Source organism: Anneissia japonica, unplaced genomic scaffold, assembly GCF_011630105.1.
Source record: "Anneissia japonica isolate Jap-2015-1 unplaced genomic scaffold, ASM1163010v1 scaffold288028_len459517_cov177, whole genome shotgun sequence".
Classification (NCBI taxonomy): domain Eukaryota; kingdom Metazoa; phylum Echinodermata; class Crinoidea; order Comatulida; family Comatulidae; genus Anneissia; species Anneissia japonica.
This window is the reverse complement of record NW_022733874.1, coordinates 357,938-375,984: the sequence shown is the minus strand read 5'-3', so window position 1 is coordinate 375,984 and position 18,047 is coordinate 357,938. Positions and strand designations below refer to the sequence as shown.

Sequence of the window (18,047 nt, the reverse complement as noted above, 5' to 3'; positions counted from 1 at the left end):
CTATATCAAGTGCTTGTAATATTTACTCTGTAGATAATCTCTTAATGAAGGCCGGCTTTATATGCAAACATGACATTGAAGAATATAAGAGCAGTGGTAATGTTTAAAGTATTTACTGAAATCGAGATATCAAGAGCTCCATTGTTTATGGCGACTGCTAGTTGTACTAATGGCATTGATTTCTTTCACTCAGTGTGTCCAGTAGCTTATTTAGCGTGACGTAGGCCCTACTGAAATAATTTTCCATAGAGTGAAGAAGCTTGCATACATAATTTGTGCTTGGTTGTCTTTGAATAGGCCAATATTAATGAGGGAACTAATCACATTTCATGATTTTCTACGCCTTAATTCAGTGCGGCGCTCATAAAAAAAAATATTGGCGTGGCGCTCCCCATGCACATTCCCACGTTAAAATCCTACGAAATTCCGTAATTCGTAGGCCTATCATAGGTCCTACATAATCGCAAATAAACACTGTATACATTGTATTTAAAACCCTGTTTCATTACACACAGGGTAATGTTAGGCTCCGTTCACACCTATGGTTCACACTAAGAAGTTGCTTGTGACGGTATGTGACTTGCCAATTGATATCATGTATCACAATCGGGCACTAATGATGTTAAATATGCTTAAATAAGCTCATCTTGTTTAACGTCTCCTAATATAATATAAATTCGAAAATTAAATTTAATTTGTTTATTTTAATAAATGTTTAGCTTTTAACTCAATTTAATAATAATAATAATAATAATAATAATAATAATAATAATAATAATAATCGACTTATAGAGCGCATGTAGACCTATGCGCTTAACATACACATGCACAAACGTACCAAGAAAATACTGCAATATTAAAATCTAACCGCATAAACAAACTAATCCTATTTCTTAAAATAAGCATGGTTTGGCCATTGGTTCCGAGGAGCTCATCCGTCCCTTTTTTCAGCTTTTTTTTTTTTTCACCCTTTGTTCAGCTATTTTTTTTTTTTTTTGCTGCTGGGTGACCATTCACCCTCACCCAAAGGTCGCTAAGGCTTTAGGTGGGGTTGCCAGTTAGTCGCCGGTTCGAGTGGATGCATTCTAACGTCATACACATAATTTCAGTTCAAAAGTCGAATTGAAATGTTCTTAAAATTCTACTTAAACGAGTGCTCAATATAAAAATACAATACTAGAAAATAATTAAAGTAGAAGATTTGTAACAATCTGTGAATTCGTTCCGGTCTCATCCCTAATAAGTAATGCTTGGTATACAGACAATAGAATAATAACCAGGCTAAACATTGCCTCGCCTCTTGGCACACCTACTAGACCCTTTGTTTTTGCAGAACATTTCACACGTTCAGGTTTAACACTTATCCTAATAGCTAACACTATTACATTTTTAGTCAGAGCATGCGTTCTATTCCAGACTCATGAAAATGTTATCGTTGTTAAGAAGTTGTAAAACCCCAGACTGAGTGTACATCACGTAATACCTTAGGCCTAACTTAAAATTAATGAACCATTATCCGCATGCACCAACGTGATCAATACTCAATACGGGTGAACAATAATAGGCAAGGATTTATCACAATAAGTTATGGTCTCGGGATCAATACCACCAATTAAAAACTATCTGGACTTACTTATTTAAGTACTATAACTTATTCTAAGCAAAGCATTATAATAGACCTCAGACTTAGTAAGGGAACGAACCAGAAAGCAACACAGGAAACAACTTGTTTTCATCTTTTAAAGTTGAAATAATAATCTGAACATTGACAAGTGCATGACTTCAGACGGTTTACGACGCAAAAATTTCGGTATATCTGGTCTTATTAAACTTGATATTATCGCAGAGGTCTAAATATTTAGGTCTTGCAAGTCTATATCAGTACCAAGAAAGAAAAGATGTCAGGCAGGATAAAAAATTCAAATTCAAAGGACAGTCTACATGACTTGTCTCATGATAGGCTAAAGCACAGGTGAGTTCCATATCTTTAACATGTCTACAATCACCATTCATTCATTTCTCTGGCTCTATTGTTCTAGGCTTGATGGAATGAATACGTATTAATATGACGACCATCACACTTTAAACACTAGTGAATTGAAGATAGCATGGTTACACCATGGACTTATTTACACTAACCCCTGGTTACACAATGTACATCCGAGTTAGCATGCCTATTGGAAACATTGCTCTGATTTTCATTATGCGTCATAATAGAAGAAATCTTGAGAATATAAATAGCACCTAATGTATATAGACAGTCTAAAAATGGAAACATTAAATCAGAAATGTTTTGTGCGAGCCAGATTAGTTGTAAAACTTAAGAAAATTTAAAACGAGATGTTGGTTATGATTAATTGATTAAAAAATTGTACTACCCGAAAACAAGTTTATAGTGTTATGAAACCTAAACACATAAGGTAGAGTGTAATATTTTAAATACTTAGGCTGTTACAGTAGTTAATATTGTTCATGCATAACAGCAATTTATATACATCTATGTAATGGGCGCACGTTATGTTCCGGTCATATTATGTATAGCGAGAATAATCGTATGTTCAGTTCAAGATGAGGAAGTTTGCAGGAATGACCGAAATATTCGTTTACAAATAAATGTGTTTATGTTTCAGAAAGACGTCTGCTCTTGTTTCCCGTCACTAGTGACTAGTCTCACTACATACATATTAATCATAAATTGCAAACACACATAAGCCTAAATAATATATACATACTATAATAAATTGTAGTTAATATTGTTCATGCATAACAGCAATTTATATACATCTATGTAATGGGCGCACGTTATGTTCCGGTCATATTATGTATAGCGAGAATGATCGTATGTTCAGTTCAAGATGAGGAAGTTTGCAGGAATGACCGAAATATTCGTTTACAAATAAATGTGTTTATGTTTCAGAAAGACGTCTGCTCTTGTTTCCCGTCACTAGTGACTAGTCTCACTACATACATATTAATCATAAATTGCAAACACACATAAGCCTAAATAAAATATACATACTATAATAAATTGTAACTATAAAATAAATCTGTTCCACATATTTGTCTGTTGTTAAACCCTTACATTTACATTAGTTTTTATCTTATCTATTATTTCTGTATCTCAACCGAGAACGTTACCCACAGGAATATTTTTTTAGTATTTTGCCACTAAGCTGAGTCAATTCCAGACAAAATATGTAATACGTTTATGTTATTCACTGACATATTAAGGTGCTGGTGCTAAATCTACTTTTAATGATACTTAATAAAATTACTTAAATTATCATTATAGACGATCTGCTGCTGTTTGGATTCCACATGACGAAGCAAAAAAGAAGTTAGGTGGTTCAAGCAAAGGACTCAGAAGAAGGACCACCTCTAGTCTTCTGGAAGGGAAGCGGGAACCTTCACCGCGAGATGGAATCTACCTGACGGTAAGAGAAACTACTATTAAAATAGAATTTTCTTCATATTCTTTCTACCGTTCATCTTACCAGCGAAGCAAGCTGCCGAACTGAAGTTTCCGAGAGTCCACATAGGACCTACCCCGCAATTTTGTAGTTACTTAAGACTAAAATTTATTTACAATACTTAGTAATAATACATGTCTTCCTCCAATTAAAGACCACATTTTGGACCAGGGTTTCCATGGTCTCTAACAGCTTTGGTTTCTAATTTGAATAATATAATAAAAGACATCTTCTAATAATATGGGACCACAGAAAAGTGGTCTTTAAATGCAGGAATCTTTAATTAGAGGGATACCACTTTTACTCTGCTCTACATTTCAGCCTTACCAAAGGTTTCGGCGAAAAGCAAATGCGGTAAGATGGTTGTGCAAAGTGTGTATATGTGTCATGAAGGCAGCATCAGAGAACGCGTTGAAGGGCAGTCTACTGGAGGTGATCGAGGATGTAGTGTTGTCTGCAGAAGAAGAAGCCCGTCGTACTGGCAATTCAGGTCTTCTTCAAAAAGGCATCGTGAGCTCAGCCTACCCAGATATGAGGTTTGATGCTTCAGAGTTTCAGCGATTTTCCAAAAGAGAGGTAATACTGGATTTATTCACATCTCAATAAAATTGTATCTAATCGCTTCTGACATTGACTCACTTCGAAAAACGAATTGCAATAAAATGGTTATAATATTTTTTTTAACATCTCTTTAAACCTGATTGAACATTAACTAATTCCAACTGGGCTCCCAAACATAAAACATAACTAAATCATGAACATTAGAGTAATAATACCAAAGAAAATATGATTAAACACGACATCTTCATTTAATAAAAAAAAAAAACTTCAAAAGAAATAATAATTGAATGACAAGTCATAAATATAGACCGAAGCAATAGATCGACAAAAAATGCAACTCATAACAAACGACATCTTCATTAAATAAAAACACCTGTATCATCACTTATTTTGTTTTCTTATAATTCAGCATCATCTTGAAAAAGATCAGCACACCGTTTTCATCACCGTCCTCAGATTACAATTAATCATCAACATAATCAATCGGAACAGCAGCAATAGCAACATCCATCATCATCAGTTACATCATTAGCAATCAATCAATCAACCAATTATCCAGTCAGTCAATAAACATAACCAACATATATCATTATTCAATCAACCAATTTAAATACGACCTATCAATCAATAACCAGACAATAGTAGCATCACGAAAAACAACAACACACCATCATTCACAATCACGTGATCATCAATATTCGTACGCTTAACATTAACACATTTCCAAAGACATTTCAGTTTTTGCATGCTAAATATGTTTTTTTATTCTACTTCACGCAATATGCACACTTTATTCAATTCTGCATCACAGGCATTACATTATTTTATGAATTTCAGGAAGGAATTCCAAAGAAGATAAAGGAATTACTGAAACTTCAACCGGAGGATAGGACAACAGAACAAATTGATAATGTAAGCAATGAAACTATTATTTCATGTCACTTTATTTCACTTTATTTACTTGTATTCACTAATCACAAAATCCTAACAAGTGCCAGGAAACGAGAAAGGAGGAGCTCGAAAGGTGGAACTAAACTTAAGCTACAGTAGATTAGATTACGTAAATTATTTTTACAATATAGATTTAAACGATGATTTTATGAAACTACTTTTATATTGATGTTTTTTAATGTTTTAATGTGCGTCTGTGGTTTCGTTGTTTGGCAGATCAATAGAGCTGTTTATATTTTGATACTGACCTTTCAATTGAGAATGATTCAACAGTTTAAATATCAGGACACAGACTTCTATTGAAGATAATCGTAGAGTTTGACGTGCTATTGCTACAGCATTCATAGGTTACCATGTTTTGGAAGTTTAAATAAAAAATAGAATAGCAATCGAATTAGATCCTATGATTTAAAGAAGTGTTTGTACAAATTTATTATTTATTGCAAATATTACTTTCAATAAATAGTAAGTATTATATGTTGGAAAGCGGTAAACGACATCATTTTCTACATTTCTTTAGATTGTTCGCAACATGCAAAATGTTGAGGAGTTTGCTAAATATCCTCCAGAAATTCAATGTAAAATGTCCGAGTTTGCATGGTACGACAAGTAAGTGAAAATCATTTCTCTATTATTAATGTTTACAATAAAGTAAAGTGTCGATAAGTATTTAAAAGGCGTTTTGAAGCAGACGTAGTTTATCAGAATGATAAAAATTCTTACGTCATTATTAAAAGACCAATGCTATTTGAAACAGAGAAAACAAATTGAGACAATTGTCCAAAGTTTCTTTCGAATCTTTGAATACACATGCTTTGGATGAACACGCATGCTTATATGGTTAATATTGTATCGAATTTGTTTCAATTAGATTCGGTAGAAATCGTGTCGTCATAAAAGAGGGATATGTAGCGGAAGGTCTGTACATCGTGCTGTCGGGAGAACGTGAGTGGATTTAAAAACAATAAGCAATGCCAAGTTTTTGCTTACGCAGCATTAGTGGGGGCGCACTTCAAATATAAGTTTTGGATAAACGTGTGTGTGTATGTGTGTGTGTGTGTGTGTGTGTGTGTGTGTTTTTTTTTTTCCTTTTTTAAATTTTGGGGGGTTTTTTCTTCATTTTTGTTAGTAAATAGTTAGTATATATTGTGTGTATTATCTCAATCATAGATTTTACTATGAATATCAATGCACCAGCAAACAACCAAATGGTGATACTTGGCTTTAGCAAAATACAAAATAAAAATGAGAAGCCTCCCTCCCTCAATTTCCCAGCCTAGGAGGCTGATAAACTAGCTGAGAAATCGATAAAAACCTAAGGCGATGTCCTGTTAATATTAGGACTAAAGTATTCTATATCGTGTAATATCTGAAAATTATCGTAAATTACTTAACTCAAAAGTACAATATTCATATGTATTTACTTCTGTAGTAACTGAAACGTTTGGTGGACAAACGTATATACTGAAAAAAGGAGATAAATTTGGGGTAAGTCTATATCATAACGTTCTTTCTATAACATTACAATAAAGTTATCTTCATTAATCGTATACCGTGTGTTCGCCATCAAGCAATATAATATTATATTTTCAGTTCATCGTACTTAATGCACTAAAAAGAACGTGTAATAAGTGCACTGTTTCCTTCACAGGAAAGTGATATTATACGCAACTGCAGACGAACAAATACAGTCATGACGAAAGATACAGTGGAGCTGTTCTGCATCCACAGCGAGGTACGTCCCACGAGAATTGCATGTCCATTAGTAATAAGCAGTAAACAAAACGATTCAGACAAAACGCATTCAACGCACGAACCCAAACGCACTTCACGTACAATCGCGTTTACATTGAGTGTTTGGGCTTCACGTTTAATTACGCACTAAAGTAGGCCAGGACGACACGTTGAATTTCATCGCACTGATTACAAAGAATAGGCTATAAGCGATGTTCAGTGATTAATCTTTTCTTAAATAGTCCGAGAAGTGTACGTCTTTATAAAACATCATAAGCAACCTTAACGCCGTGTTGTAGTTTACTGCATTTATGTAAGGCCTAACCTTAGATAACCTAGTTATGAAAGACGCATTTAATATTAATAGTAAGGCCTAAGTACTCAGTTTTTCGTATTAGAACACTTACCAATCACTATATTATTTTAAGGATTACATGGAAATATTCGACACAAAGCTTAATATTACTCCAGGCGATGTCATGAATTATGTCAGGTAGGTGTTTTGATCTACATTTATGATGCAATTATATTAACAAGAGAAAAGAGAAAAGTGTTAACAAGACCGTAGAGTTTTTAATAGTGCCCTCTCGCGGTCAAAAAGAATGAGTTCGAAGAGCAGGCAGCATAAGGTTCTGTCCACACATGGAGAAATAAAGAACTCGAGGGTCCACGCTCAAATTGTATACAGAAACATATACAGATAACTTTTATTGTCACAAAAATACAAGGTACAATTACGAAACTTACCGTCCGTATTGCGAATTTAGTCCAGTACATAAAAATGTAAAAATATTAAATAGCACATATCACAAAAACACACTTCTAACTTCATGAAATCTACATACAACATACATTTATCATAATTTCCTCTTCAATATTTTCCGAAGGCAGAAAAGAGTTCCTAAACCTTCAAGTTTTATGTCAAAAGTTTGTGTGATGTGACCATACATAAGCATGATGATGTCATTTTACATCCAAATATGGGATCACATTTAATTGTCGCATAACATTTGACAGCAGCATAGACAGAGAAATGCTATTACTTAGTATAGGCCTTTTGAAGTAAAATGGTTATACATTCAAAAAAAATGAGAAATATTGACAATGCTTTCCTCCTGAAATTATAACTATACTTTTACATAAACTGGATTCTCATAGACACACTTTTATTAAAATGCTGAGTTTTATTCATTCCATGATTGCATTCTTATTCTGTCTTTTTTCTTTTATGTACAACTCACGCATTGAGAGCTTGCTTAAATGCGCTAAATAAGAATGAACTATTATTTTGTTATTATTATTATTATTATTATTATTATTATTATTATTATTATTATTATTATTATTATTATTATTGTCTAATTTAGGCCTAATAATGCCTAGGCACATACTATTATTATTAATAATTATACTGCATCAAGTTATTAATTGTTTTTAACTCCGAAAACAACTTAGGACGATCCCTGTATTCAGTATGTGGTCTGGAATTGGTAAAATGGTTGATTCGTTACTAAACTGGGGCATACAGAATTACAGGTAAGTCAATTACGGGCATGTGTAGTTCAAACTACGATTTGGCTTGTTACAAACACGCTCATGCGCACTAAGTGTTACACAAAACAACAGAAGCACAATGATGTCTTATCATTATCATAAATGCGCTCTATGAATTTATTGATTTATAGATCGACTAGTAAGCCAATCCGTAGTTTGAACTGCGCATGTCCGTATCAAAGGTCAATCGACGTCGAAACCTACGGTACGTTGTGTGTAAGTTAGATTGTAGGCCGGGAGGGCAAGGATGGAACTATTCCTCGGCTTTTAACCAACCAAATGGCTGGAATCTCTGTAGTCGGTATATAATACATTATAGGCCCTACCTGTTATTATTTTATTTTTTTTGTAAAACTTACAAATGGTGCAGTTCGGGTCGAGTCGAGTGGCCGAGCGGTAACGAAGGGGCTCCCTCATCGCCCAGGGTTCAGTTGGTTGAACCACTTCTTCTTGCATAAGGACTTAAAACCGGGGGGTCTGTGTACACATCTGACTCGTGTACACTTTAAAAATCCTATTGCACCTTTCGGAAGAGTAGGGACATACCACGATGTTATGGTTCATTTCAGGCGCCCCTGTTGTTGTGGAATGAACATACGCTACGGTACCTTATGCCTCCTTATGCATGCTACAGTTAGTCCATACGCAATTCAGCACAATGACGCTGCGAGTTATAGTTTATTCTCCTACTCTTAACTTTGGAACCCTATGTGAAAATGTCGAAATAATGTCTTACATATATAAATAAAATGTACAGCTCTTGATAATATTAGTAAGAAATATTTGAAGATTTTATAAAACGATCTTGTCCTCGGTGACAATTATGACAGATGGACTCACAAATGACAAACTGAATGGCAAATTGCAACATATTGTAGAAGATTAAGTTTCATTCGTAATGAATCTGTTATTTTTCATAATTTTTTTTTGAGAGCTGCATTGAAGAAACATTCAGAACTAACAAGAAATTCTGAGTGCAATGCATGTTGCTTTTTATCAGATTTTATATGTTTCTTTTTTTCTTTACAATTCAAATTGACAAAAACACTTGTTTTGAAGTTGTCCCTTAACCTATATTCTTTAAATGACACTTTTCTTGATTCGTTGACATTTTGTCACTGTTGCCTCTTAAGTTCATGTTTATTCTTTCGTTAAGATTGATTTTTTATTTGCAATTTTACTATTTTGTTGAACTTGCTGTAAGACCCCACCCCTTTCAGTTTATGATTGACGCCGTTCTTAAGCTGAAATGTCGCCATAAATAAATATTATGGAGGCACGCGTATATTACATGTCCGTCTGCACGTCGTACGGCCAACAACTCGAACGATATTATTAAAGATATTATCAACATTATTATGCCAATCAAATTCCAACTTTGCCATCTAGTTTTAATGTATTGAGGCCTATAGATAACAACTTCACGAGATTCGGACGTCTTAGTTACGGAAGACAAGTTTAAATATTGCTCATATTACGTTGTAAGTCATGACTCTATTGGTGAAAGAATATCGCGGTTTCGATCAGCAAATTGCTACGTTGGTATAAATGTGACTTTTGGGGAAACATTTACCACTCCTAATTGTACTGATTTAAAACAATCAGTAATTGTTCAAAGCCGTGTTAAGTACCATAACATTACTTGCTTAGTTCATCTAACCAGATTTACTCCATTTTGTTTCCATCCCAAGAGCAGGGCAAGTGATCGTTTCAGACAGTGAAAATAACGACTGGATTTACATCGTCAAATCGGTAGGTGTAACAAAAACAGCAAATCATTTCCACTATGATATTTTATTGAGGTATTATAACTCTCCATCTGACCTATGGTAAAAAACAAGGTCGACCAGCGCGCATGTAATTGATCAATTTCAAAGACAGAAACATGAATAAGGTTGGCGGACGAAGAGGTTATCAAGCATATCTCATGCTAGCAACTGAACCTCAGTCAGCATACACTATTTCATATATTATTTGATCATACTTTGTATGATGAGGTAGAGCAATGCTCAACATTAATGGAGATAAACAGACAAGCATTTTTGTTTGATCAGATATTAGATACAGTATATATAGCTTTCGATTTCACGGGGTGGTAGGACGTAACGTAATGACCGTCACTAAGAAGTCATCTGCGCATGCGAGAACGTTTGAGTTTTCCTCGTCGCGTACATTCTAGGACGCAATTTGGCCAAATCTACGTTTTGCAGGAAAAGTATGCCTATCTTAATATTGATAATAAATTAAAAGTTGTGATGGCACTTAGCGTTCAATTCATGTCGAAACCTAATACAATATTTGTTCACTTGCTTCTTTTTTTCTGCATAGGCTATGTCTATTTTTGTAGATTAGGTTCAATTTAAATTCATATTATATTCAAAATTATTTGCTGATTAACAATTCCCTGGATTTCATATTGTAGTTTGATTTATATTACATTGCTGTAAATAAATATATAAGAGTACGACATTATCTAAAATAAATAAGTTCTACACGAAGAGTCTGGAAGACTGATACAAGAAAAATTACCATTACGAGAAGTCGTCATATAAATACCACGGATAATACGAATCCATCTTCTCTTGCATATAGTGTAATTATTCACGTATCATATTAGTATGGGAGTTGAAACTCTGGAATCTTAAAATTAATCATAAATATTTAACTCCGGGTTGAGCGGGATGTATAAATCACGTCAACAGTTGTGTTAAAGCGTTTTTTGCCAACGTTTGCAAAACGCAATTAATCGATGTCATGTCTTCGTATAGGGTAAATGTGATGTACTGAAGCGACTTACCCCGGGAGTCTGTAGTTTAGACGAAAGTAGAACGTTCTACAAACAGTACAAGAAATCCCAGAATGCTTTAGAAATCAAACAAATACACGAACAAAGCAGCCTAAAAGTAAATCTTCAGACAGGATCTAAAGGTTGGAATATTATAATATGTTCATGTATAATGTTTAACAGTTGAATACTTGGTTATAGCATACAGTTTTAGGCCTATGATCTTTCAAGAACTGATGCCCTAAGCTCTACGCCTGTGAATGACTGATAATGCGCGTATTCCCTTTTGTACGCACGTGCTAAATGGCACGCTTAATGCATCAGTTTGTGAAAGAGCCACCGTTTAAACATCGTCTTGCTGCAGCGATTATATTTTCGCCGGTTCACTTTTTTGAACACTTTTGTTTATCTAGATGCCTTTATAACCGTACCGTCCACCTGCTCACCATCCAGAGCCGGAACAGAAGTCACGAATACAATAATAAAATGTAATTCTTCACCACAACAAACGGCTTTAAACAATTCATCGACGTGCATAATTACGGTAGGCGTGTCTTTTACCATCAATATAATCTTTACCATTATCCATATTCACAAAACAATCAGTATAATAACGTGCTTATCACAACCATTGTTATCTAAAAGGAAGAGATACCAGCCTTAAAATCTATTCTTCAATTTCATCACCAAGGGCCATCGTCCTTATCCTTTTCTTTACTTCTTCTTCACCGTCATCTTCATCATTATCTTCATTTTTTATCGCTATTGTTTTTCATAAACCCGCTTCTTCTACTCCTTCTTTATGCTCGGAATTTTGGCACCATCTCGTACCCACCGGGCTTATAATATAGAAATTTCCGCTAAGTTCTGCTCTAATATTATGTTGCAAATGTCCCACATAAATGCCACAAGAGGTATATACCGGAAGCATTTTAACAGAACTATATCATAGGATTGTTGTTTTATATAGAAGGAGTATACCAAGAAAGGTTGCGGTCTAAACGTCCCGTTTTGTGTACGAGTTGCGGAGTTGGAGGCCGGCGATGTGTTTGTAAGTAGAGCTTCGATTTATGGATTAGCGTTCATTCTAAACACTTGTTTTAAAACTAAGTATGCCAACTTAAGCAAGTACTGTATTCAAGTATTTAATAAGGTGTATACTTGAACGTAACAAATACAAACGGAAATTAAGAATCATTTCGTTAAAGCACGTGCATCAAAGACGCAAGCCCAACGCAAGAGATGTTTGTTCATGAACGCGTCACAAACTAAAAAACAATATTTTTGTTATAATTACAAAAACAAAAACAATGACAATAACAAAAAACATAAAACAAAGAAATGTCTAATAGCAAACAAGTACAGTGCACCTCAATTCGAGACATCTCTTATTCTGAGACCTTATAATTCGAGACTATATTTTCAAAGAACCAATAACAATCTTCAATGTATTAACACTAAGCTAACCCTCAAGAAAACCTTGAAACCATTGCACATTTTTAGGTCCAAGAGGTGGAAAAAGTAAAAAATATAGATTTGCTCATGTTTAAATAATTTTATTACAATATTTGTCTAATACATTTTTTGTTGTTCAATTAGGGCCTTTTGTCGACAATACCGGGGAGCAAAGAACCAAAAGTAAGCTTGGTAAGTAGGCCTAAGTGTGGGATTATCCAAGAGGTCCAGGTGGATTATCGTAAGGCTTTGTTTTTCTACATTGCAGAGGAAATATAAAGGTTTTACATGCGCCCTCTACCAAACTGTATACACAATCCTTCTTTTTTGGAGGGCTTTGCTTTCTTATAACACTACCAGTGGACTTTTTGACTGTTTCCCAAATTAAATTGCTGTAAAAAAGCCAGTGGCCAAACTTCTTGATTCTTTTACATAATTATCTTGGCAAACATTAGGATTCGAAGAGCATTTTTAATCTCTAACTACTTATAAATGAAAAGTTACACTAAAAGTACCATAAATCATCAGTTCGACCTTTGGGGTATTTTATATCTCAGAAACCACTAGTCGTAGCGAATTGAGCTTTATTTTATACTCCAAAAAATGCCGTAAGTTTATAATAACCCGAATAGAAATGTTTTTCAAACAAAGAGATAGAACTTTGAAGAAAAAAAATCATTGTTTTGAACAACTTCAATGTTACCTTTGTGGCAGTTAAAACATCGAAAATACCTAAAGAATCCCAGAAAAGAAATAAAACTGTTGACTTTCAAACTAAAAATTGAAGTTGGAAATAGAAAGAAGAATTGACATCAGAAAGGTTTGGCTAAAATGGAATTCATGTCAACTGCCAAGAGTGATTCAAGTAATAAACTAGACAAACAGATTTGAATGCAATTTATATTACAGGTTAATATTAATTACAAACACAACATTTCTAAACATAGTTAATATTAAATGGATCATAAAGAGCACAAAATTGCTCTATATCATGGGTATTTTTACCTCCATAATGTTGCATGTTTAAACGCTTGTAACCTCATAACGAAATGTCGGATTTATCTTTTACCATTTTATAGCTCTCTTTTTCATTTTTAACCCTGTATTAATACACTAAAATTCGATTTTTGCGACGAGTGATTGGTTTGGCTTGACTTTACCACGTTTTTTACCTCCAAATTTATGACAAATAAAATGTAATTTTGCAGCTAACACCCACAGGCAGTATTTTTATTGGTGTTCAATACAGAATGCAATGCACATAAAGTTACCTATTATAAGATGGGTATAATCCGAACTTGATTGCATGTATATTTTTTTATATTTAATAAGAAAGTAAATCATTTTATTTAAATAATAATTCATCAGAATTACCGCAAATCCTTGTAATCCTGTCTATAGTTTAATACCGTGTTGTACCCAAGCAGAGAAGCCGACAGTTGAATCATATGAATTCAGTAAATGGGAAACTATGTACTTTCAAAATTTTAGAAATCACATCGAAAACAAATATCGGTAACGGAGCACGTTGATGTGACCCCGTATATGAACAACTAATTGGCGAACACATGAAGCATGAATCGACGAATCAACATGCCAAATAAAATATTTAATCTACACGTCAGCGGCGGATTCAAAATTGTTCAAAATTTAAAAAAAATGACAAAATAAGAAATTTCTACTCATTTTAGAGTCTAAGAGTGCCATTTTCGGCCTCTAAAAGTGCCATAATCATACATTTTCTTCCCTCAGCCTCAACCACGGTGGGGCTTAGGTAGTATATGCCCTCCATCTGTGAAAGTCCCTCTCTGGCCCCTTCTTTTGCAAATTCCTGGATCCGCCACTGCATGTACACCAGGCCTTACCTATTCGAACGGCAACCATTAATACAATTGTCTACATCTTCGTATGCTTAGTTGGCAGCCTATGATATTACAGAGTTAACAAAAACATATTTACTTTATTTTTACTTGTAGGTTAGTCAAGGAGCCGAAGCGATTCGCATCAATAAGCAATTTTTTCTGAAGTTTGCAGATGAGAGAGTGTTTACACAGATAGAAATGCGAGTAAGCATCTCTTCATTGATTTATATTTATCAAAACGTATTTGCCTAGGGCCGAATATAAACTTTCTTTAAATATCAGTGAATTTTAATGTTTTATCTTTGCAAGGTTCCTTCGCCACTAACGTGACTGAATAGATTGGCAACAACTTACCACAATCATTTCTTCGACTTGCAACCAACATTGCCGGCAAAAAGACAATTTTTTCCATCAATTCTAATGTAATAGAAGGAGCCTTCTATTCCCCTGAAATATTAAAAAAAATTCAAAGATTTGACTGCTATTTCAGTCACGGAACTTTTATCTAATCTACGGCAAATTTATCAAATTGGTAATTGTTTAAAATAAGTTATGTTCTTCTACTAATTTTGGGTTATCCTGATCAAATGGTATTTTTATATTCTTTACCTTTTCGATCCTTAAATGTTTTGATGGGATTTTTATCGGTATCGTTAATATAGTTTTGTTTAGCACGGCTTAACAATTACGTCACATTTTATTCTTCCTGGCTGTTTTACTGTATTTATTGTCTTGTTTTATTATTTTTATTGCACCTGCCTTTTTAATCGTTTTACCGATGTATCTGGATTATAAAACTTTAAATTTGGGGTGAAATAAATGCATGATAGTAACTTAAAGTTTGTAAATAAAGAGTTAAAAACATAGCCTAAGATAAACGAATGACATTCGAACCATTGTCTACTGCTAGAACCTCGTAACAGTATCTACTACAAAGTTGAGGCCAATGATGATTGGTGAAGAGTTCTCATTCCTGAAACGGAAGTTGCTTGGGGATTTCATTTGCTTTGGTCATGTGAAAAAAATCACGTTACCCTGACAATAATTGAACTGAGGTCCCCCTAGGATTGACAGGCAAAAAAAGCATATAGTACTTTACCACCATGACAGCTTCTAGTTGACTTACTGTAGGCCTACTAGGAAATTTGGATTGAGACATGAAGACCAGCCCGGGAACCACAGTACATCACCAAATCTAGTAATGATTTGGGGACAATAAGCAAGGGGATTCTCAATTCTTTCAGTTGGGAGGTTTCGCAAGCTTACGAAAACGATAATGCGATTAGGCCTACACCATCAATTTCTTTAGTCAATCCATCACCTACCATAGCATATCTTTCACAACGTAGGCCATCCCTGCCGTTCATATGAATCAATGATTATATTTAACTCGTATATGTATTGTAAAAAATGCTTTAGGCAAGAATGACGATAACGAAAATGACGTATTCGTTATCGTTAGCATGCAAAATCTCCCTTTTTTCGTTTTTCAACCTGAATTTGTCATGTTGTATACGCAGCAAAACGCAATATTTCTATCGAAAAAAACGGGTAAATGTATAAGCCCTACTGTATCAAGGAGATCAGCTCCAGCTTGCTTAAATGGAACCAGGACACACAGTTCAATATTATGGTTCAGCGTACTTCTACAGTAACCAACTACCGTACCAGTTCTGGCAAATTGCTCTCGAGATGTTAATCAAGATCTCCATCGTCTCTTGGGTCTAGCTTAATTGGACTTCTAAGACTTCTCGACACTTGCCTTGTTACATTAGTTTCATTTATTTGTTATCATTATTGTAATTTTTGTTAGCCAATGTCTTAGGGATGAGAAACAGTTCAAATCGCGTTCAAAAAAGTCAATAGGCTATTTGTATCCTCTTAGTAAACGAACCATTTTTACTCCTATTTAGTAATGTTACTGGCAAAACAAAATTTTAGGGTCAAAACATAAATGCATTTAGCCAAGAGTGCGTCGACCTATAGTATTGTAGTATATATATATTTTTTTTTAATTTATTTTTTTTAAATTAAAATGATGTCCTGAATGCCTACTGCAATGTTTTTCATATATAAATGTTGACTGCATCATTTATAATTAAACATTTTGATACGTCAGAATGAGAAAAAGAAGTCATGTATAACTATTGACCAAAACCGCATCAGTACAACAATAGATTTGATGTTTCACTAGAAATCCCACCAAATAAAAGAACTTTAATTTTCTTTCAGTACGAAGCTTACCCAAGCCAAGACGACTGTCTTAGTGTTCTTGATATGACGAATAAGTGGCAGCGATGCAAAAGCAACGAGCTCAGCAAAACCGTCGATGAGGTCCATAACAGAATTCAGGCCAGAAAAGATTCGAGACGATAAAAGTAAACAAAATCAAAGTTTGAAGATAAATAAGCATATTTCATGATGCGTCTGCGTATAAATGAGTATAAACATAGAAATAATAATAAGCCTATAATAATCATTTTATTATATAACTACCTTGTGTAAAAAGTGCTCGAATATATGAAAACATGATAATAGATCAGGCATATCCCACAAAAGAAAAGTTCGTTATCAATTGTATCAATTCTCGCCAAGATTCGAACAAGCGACCTCAGCTTTGAATCCCTCGATATCAGAACCTTTAGAAAACGGACACATTTGGTATTGTCAGAAATTTAATACATACAAATAGATTTAATATTTCATTATTTATGTGTTTGAAAAGTTTGAAATATTGAATCATAATCAATTGTTTTTGGAACTTATTTCATACTACCTAATGTGAAACTTATCGGCGAACCCCAGTTTCTACAGGCCTATATAAATTAAGTGAAGTCATTGGATGACGAGGAGGACATTATTACTTACAATTGTGATGTTATTGTATTCCAAACCTTTAGTTTGACATTAAGTTTTTACATCTATAGAGAATATTACTCGAATTGTAAAGAAAACAACATTTTCATTCCTTGACTGCCAAAATTCGGAACACCCTATCAGAAATGCACAGCATTCCGTCGTCACCGTGCAATATTTCTAAACTAGATTTGATGAATTTCTATTGCTTCTCGTACACAAATGTATATTTCAATGAATTTGTTATTCTTACAAATGCCAGTTTAAGTTGTTTATGCTACTGGGACTTGGAAAAACAAATTTAATGCGCCGAGTGAGTAATCATATTTTGTATAATAGTTTCAATTTATCTATTGTATTATATACTGAAGTAGATAATTAGAAGCTCCTACATTTTGTGCAATTCAATACTAGAATCACAGATTTGTCAAGTTTTGATTTTGTTTTGTTTTGGTTTTGTTTTTCCTGGACGCACCGTTGCTTACGTGTGTCGTTTCCAAATAAAGAGTAATAGTACGGTATATTACGCCTGAGGTAGAAAGAAGCACGCCATATGACAGTAAACATTGTTTGTTTATTTTCGTAAAATGATGTTTATTTGTGTTTATATCTTGTGTTATAGTGAATCGAAAATTAATTGATAATATACATTATTCTGTATCTCCGTAAATCATCAATGATGAGCTTGACGTGTCATGAATTGTTATATTAGAAGTGCTACAGTATGTTATATATCTCACAAATCGATGTTTGCCCTTATAGTACCGAATGCCCAGTATGTGCCAAAATGCTTGCAAAAAAAAAAAAAAAAAAAAAAAA

At 33.9% G+C, this 18,047-nt stretch overlaps 1 protein-coding gene across 2 annotated transcripts; it reads left to right on the top strand.

Annotated features, from left to right (window-relative positions):
* Positions 1-1,655: 1,655 nt before the first annotated feature.
* LOC117116235 (cyclic nucleotide-binding domain-containing protein 2-like) lies at positions 1,656-18,047 on the top strand. 2 transcript variants are annotated; one of them, XM_033260222.1, is made up of 17 exons: positions 1,656-1,972; positions 3,293-3,434; positions 3,792-4,046; positions 4,869-4,943; positions 5,503-5,591; positions 5,854-5,927; positions 6,415-6,470; positions 6,634-6,717; positions 7,145-7,209; positions 8,172-8,252; positions 9,962-10,022; positions 11,039-11,198; positions 11,469-11,599; positions 12,029-12,106; positions 12,655-12,702; positions 14,487-14,576; positions 16,605-18,047. In XM_033260222.1, the coding sequence occupies exons 1-17, from the start codon at positions 1,899-1,901 to the stop codon at positions 16,746-16,748; spliced, it is 1,707 nt and encodes a 568-aa protein (XP_033116113.1). In that variant the 5' UTR covers positions 1,656-1,898; the 3' UTR covers positions 16,749-18,047. The 2 variants fall into 2 exon arrangements, with proteins under 2 accessions (XP_033116113.1, XP_033116112.1); XM_033260221.1 differs by having other exon boundaries at positions 12,026-12,106.

Bases quoted from the DNA above. Each gene is read 5' to 3' on its own strand.
- LOC117116235 (XM_033260221.1), top strand. From the start codon at position 1,899: ATGTCAGGCAGGATAAAAAATTCAAATTCAAAGGACAGTCTACATGAC. The intron at 7,210-8,171 runs GTAGGTGTTTTG...AAAACAACTTAG, and splicing joins GATGTCATGAATTATGTCAG to GACGATCCCTGTATTCAGTA. The intron at 11,600-12,025 runs GTAGGCGTGTCT...TGTTTTATATAG, and splicing joins CATCGACGTGCATAATTACG to AAGGAGTATACCAAGAAAGG.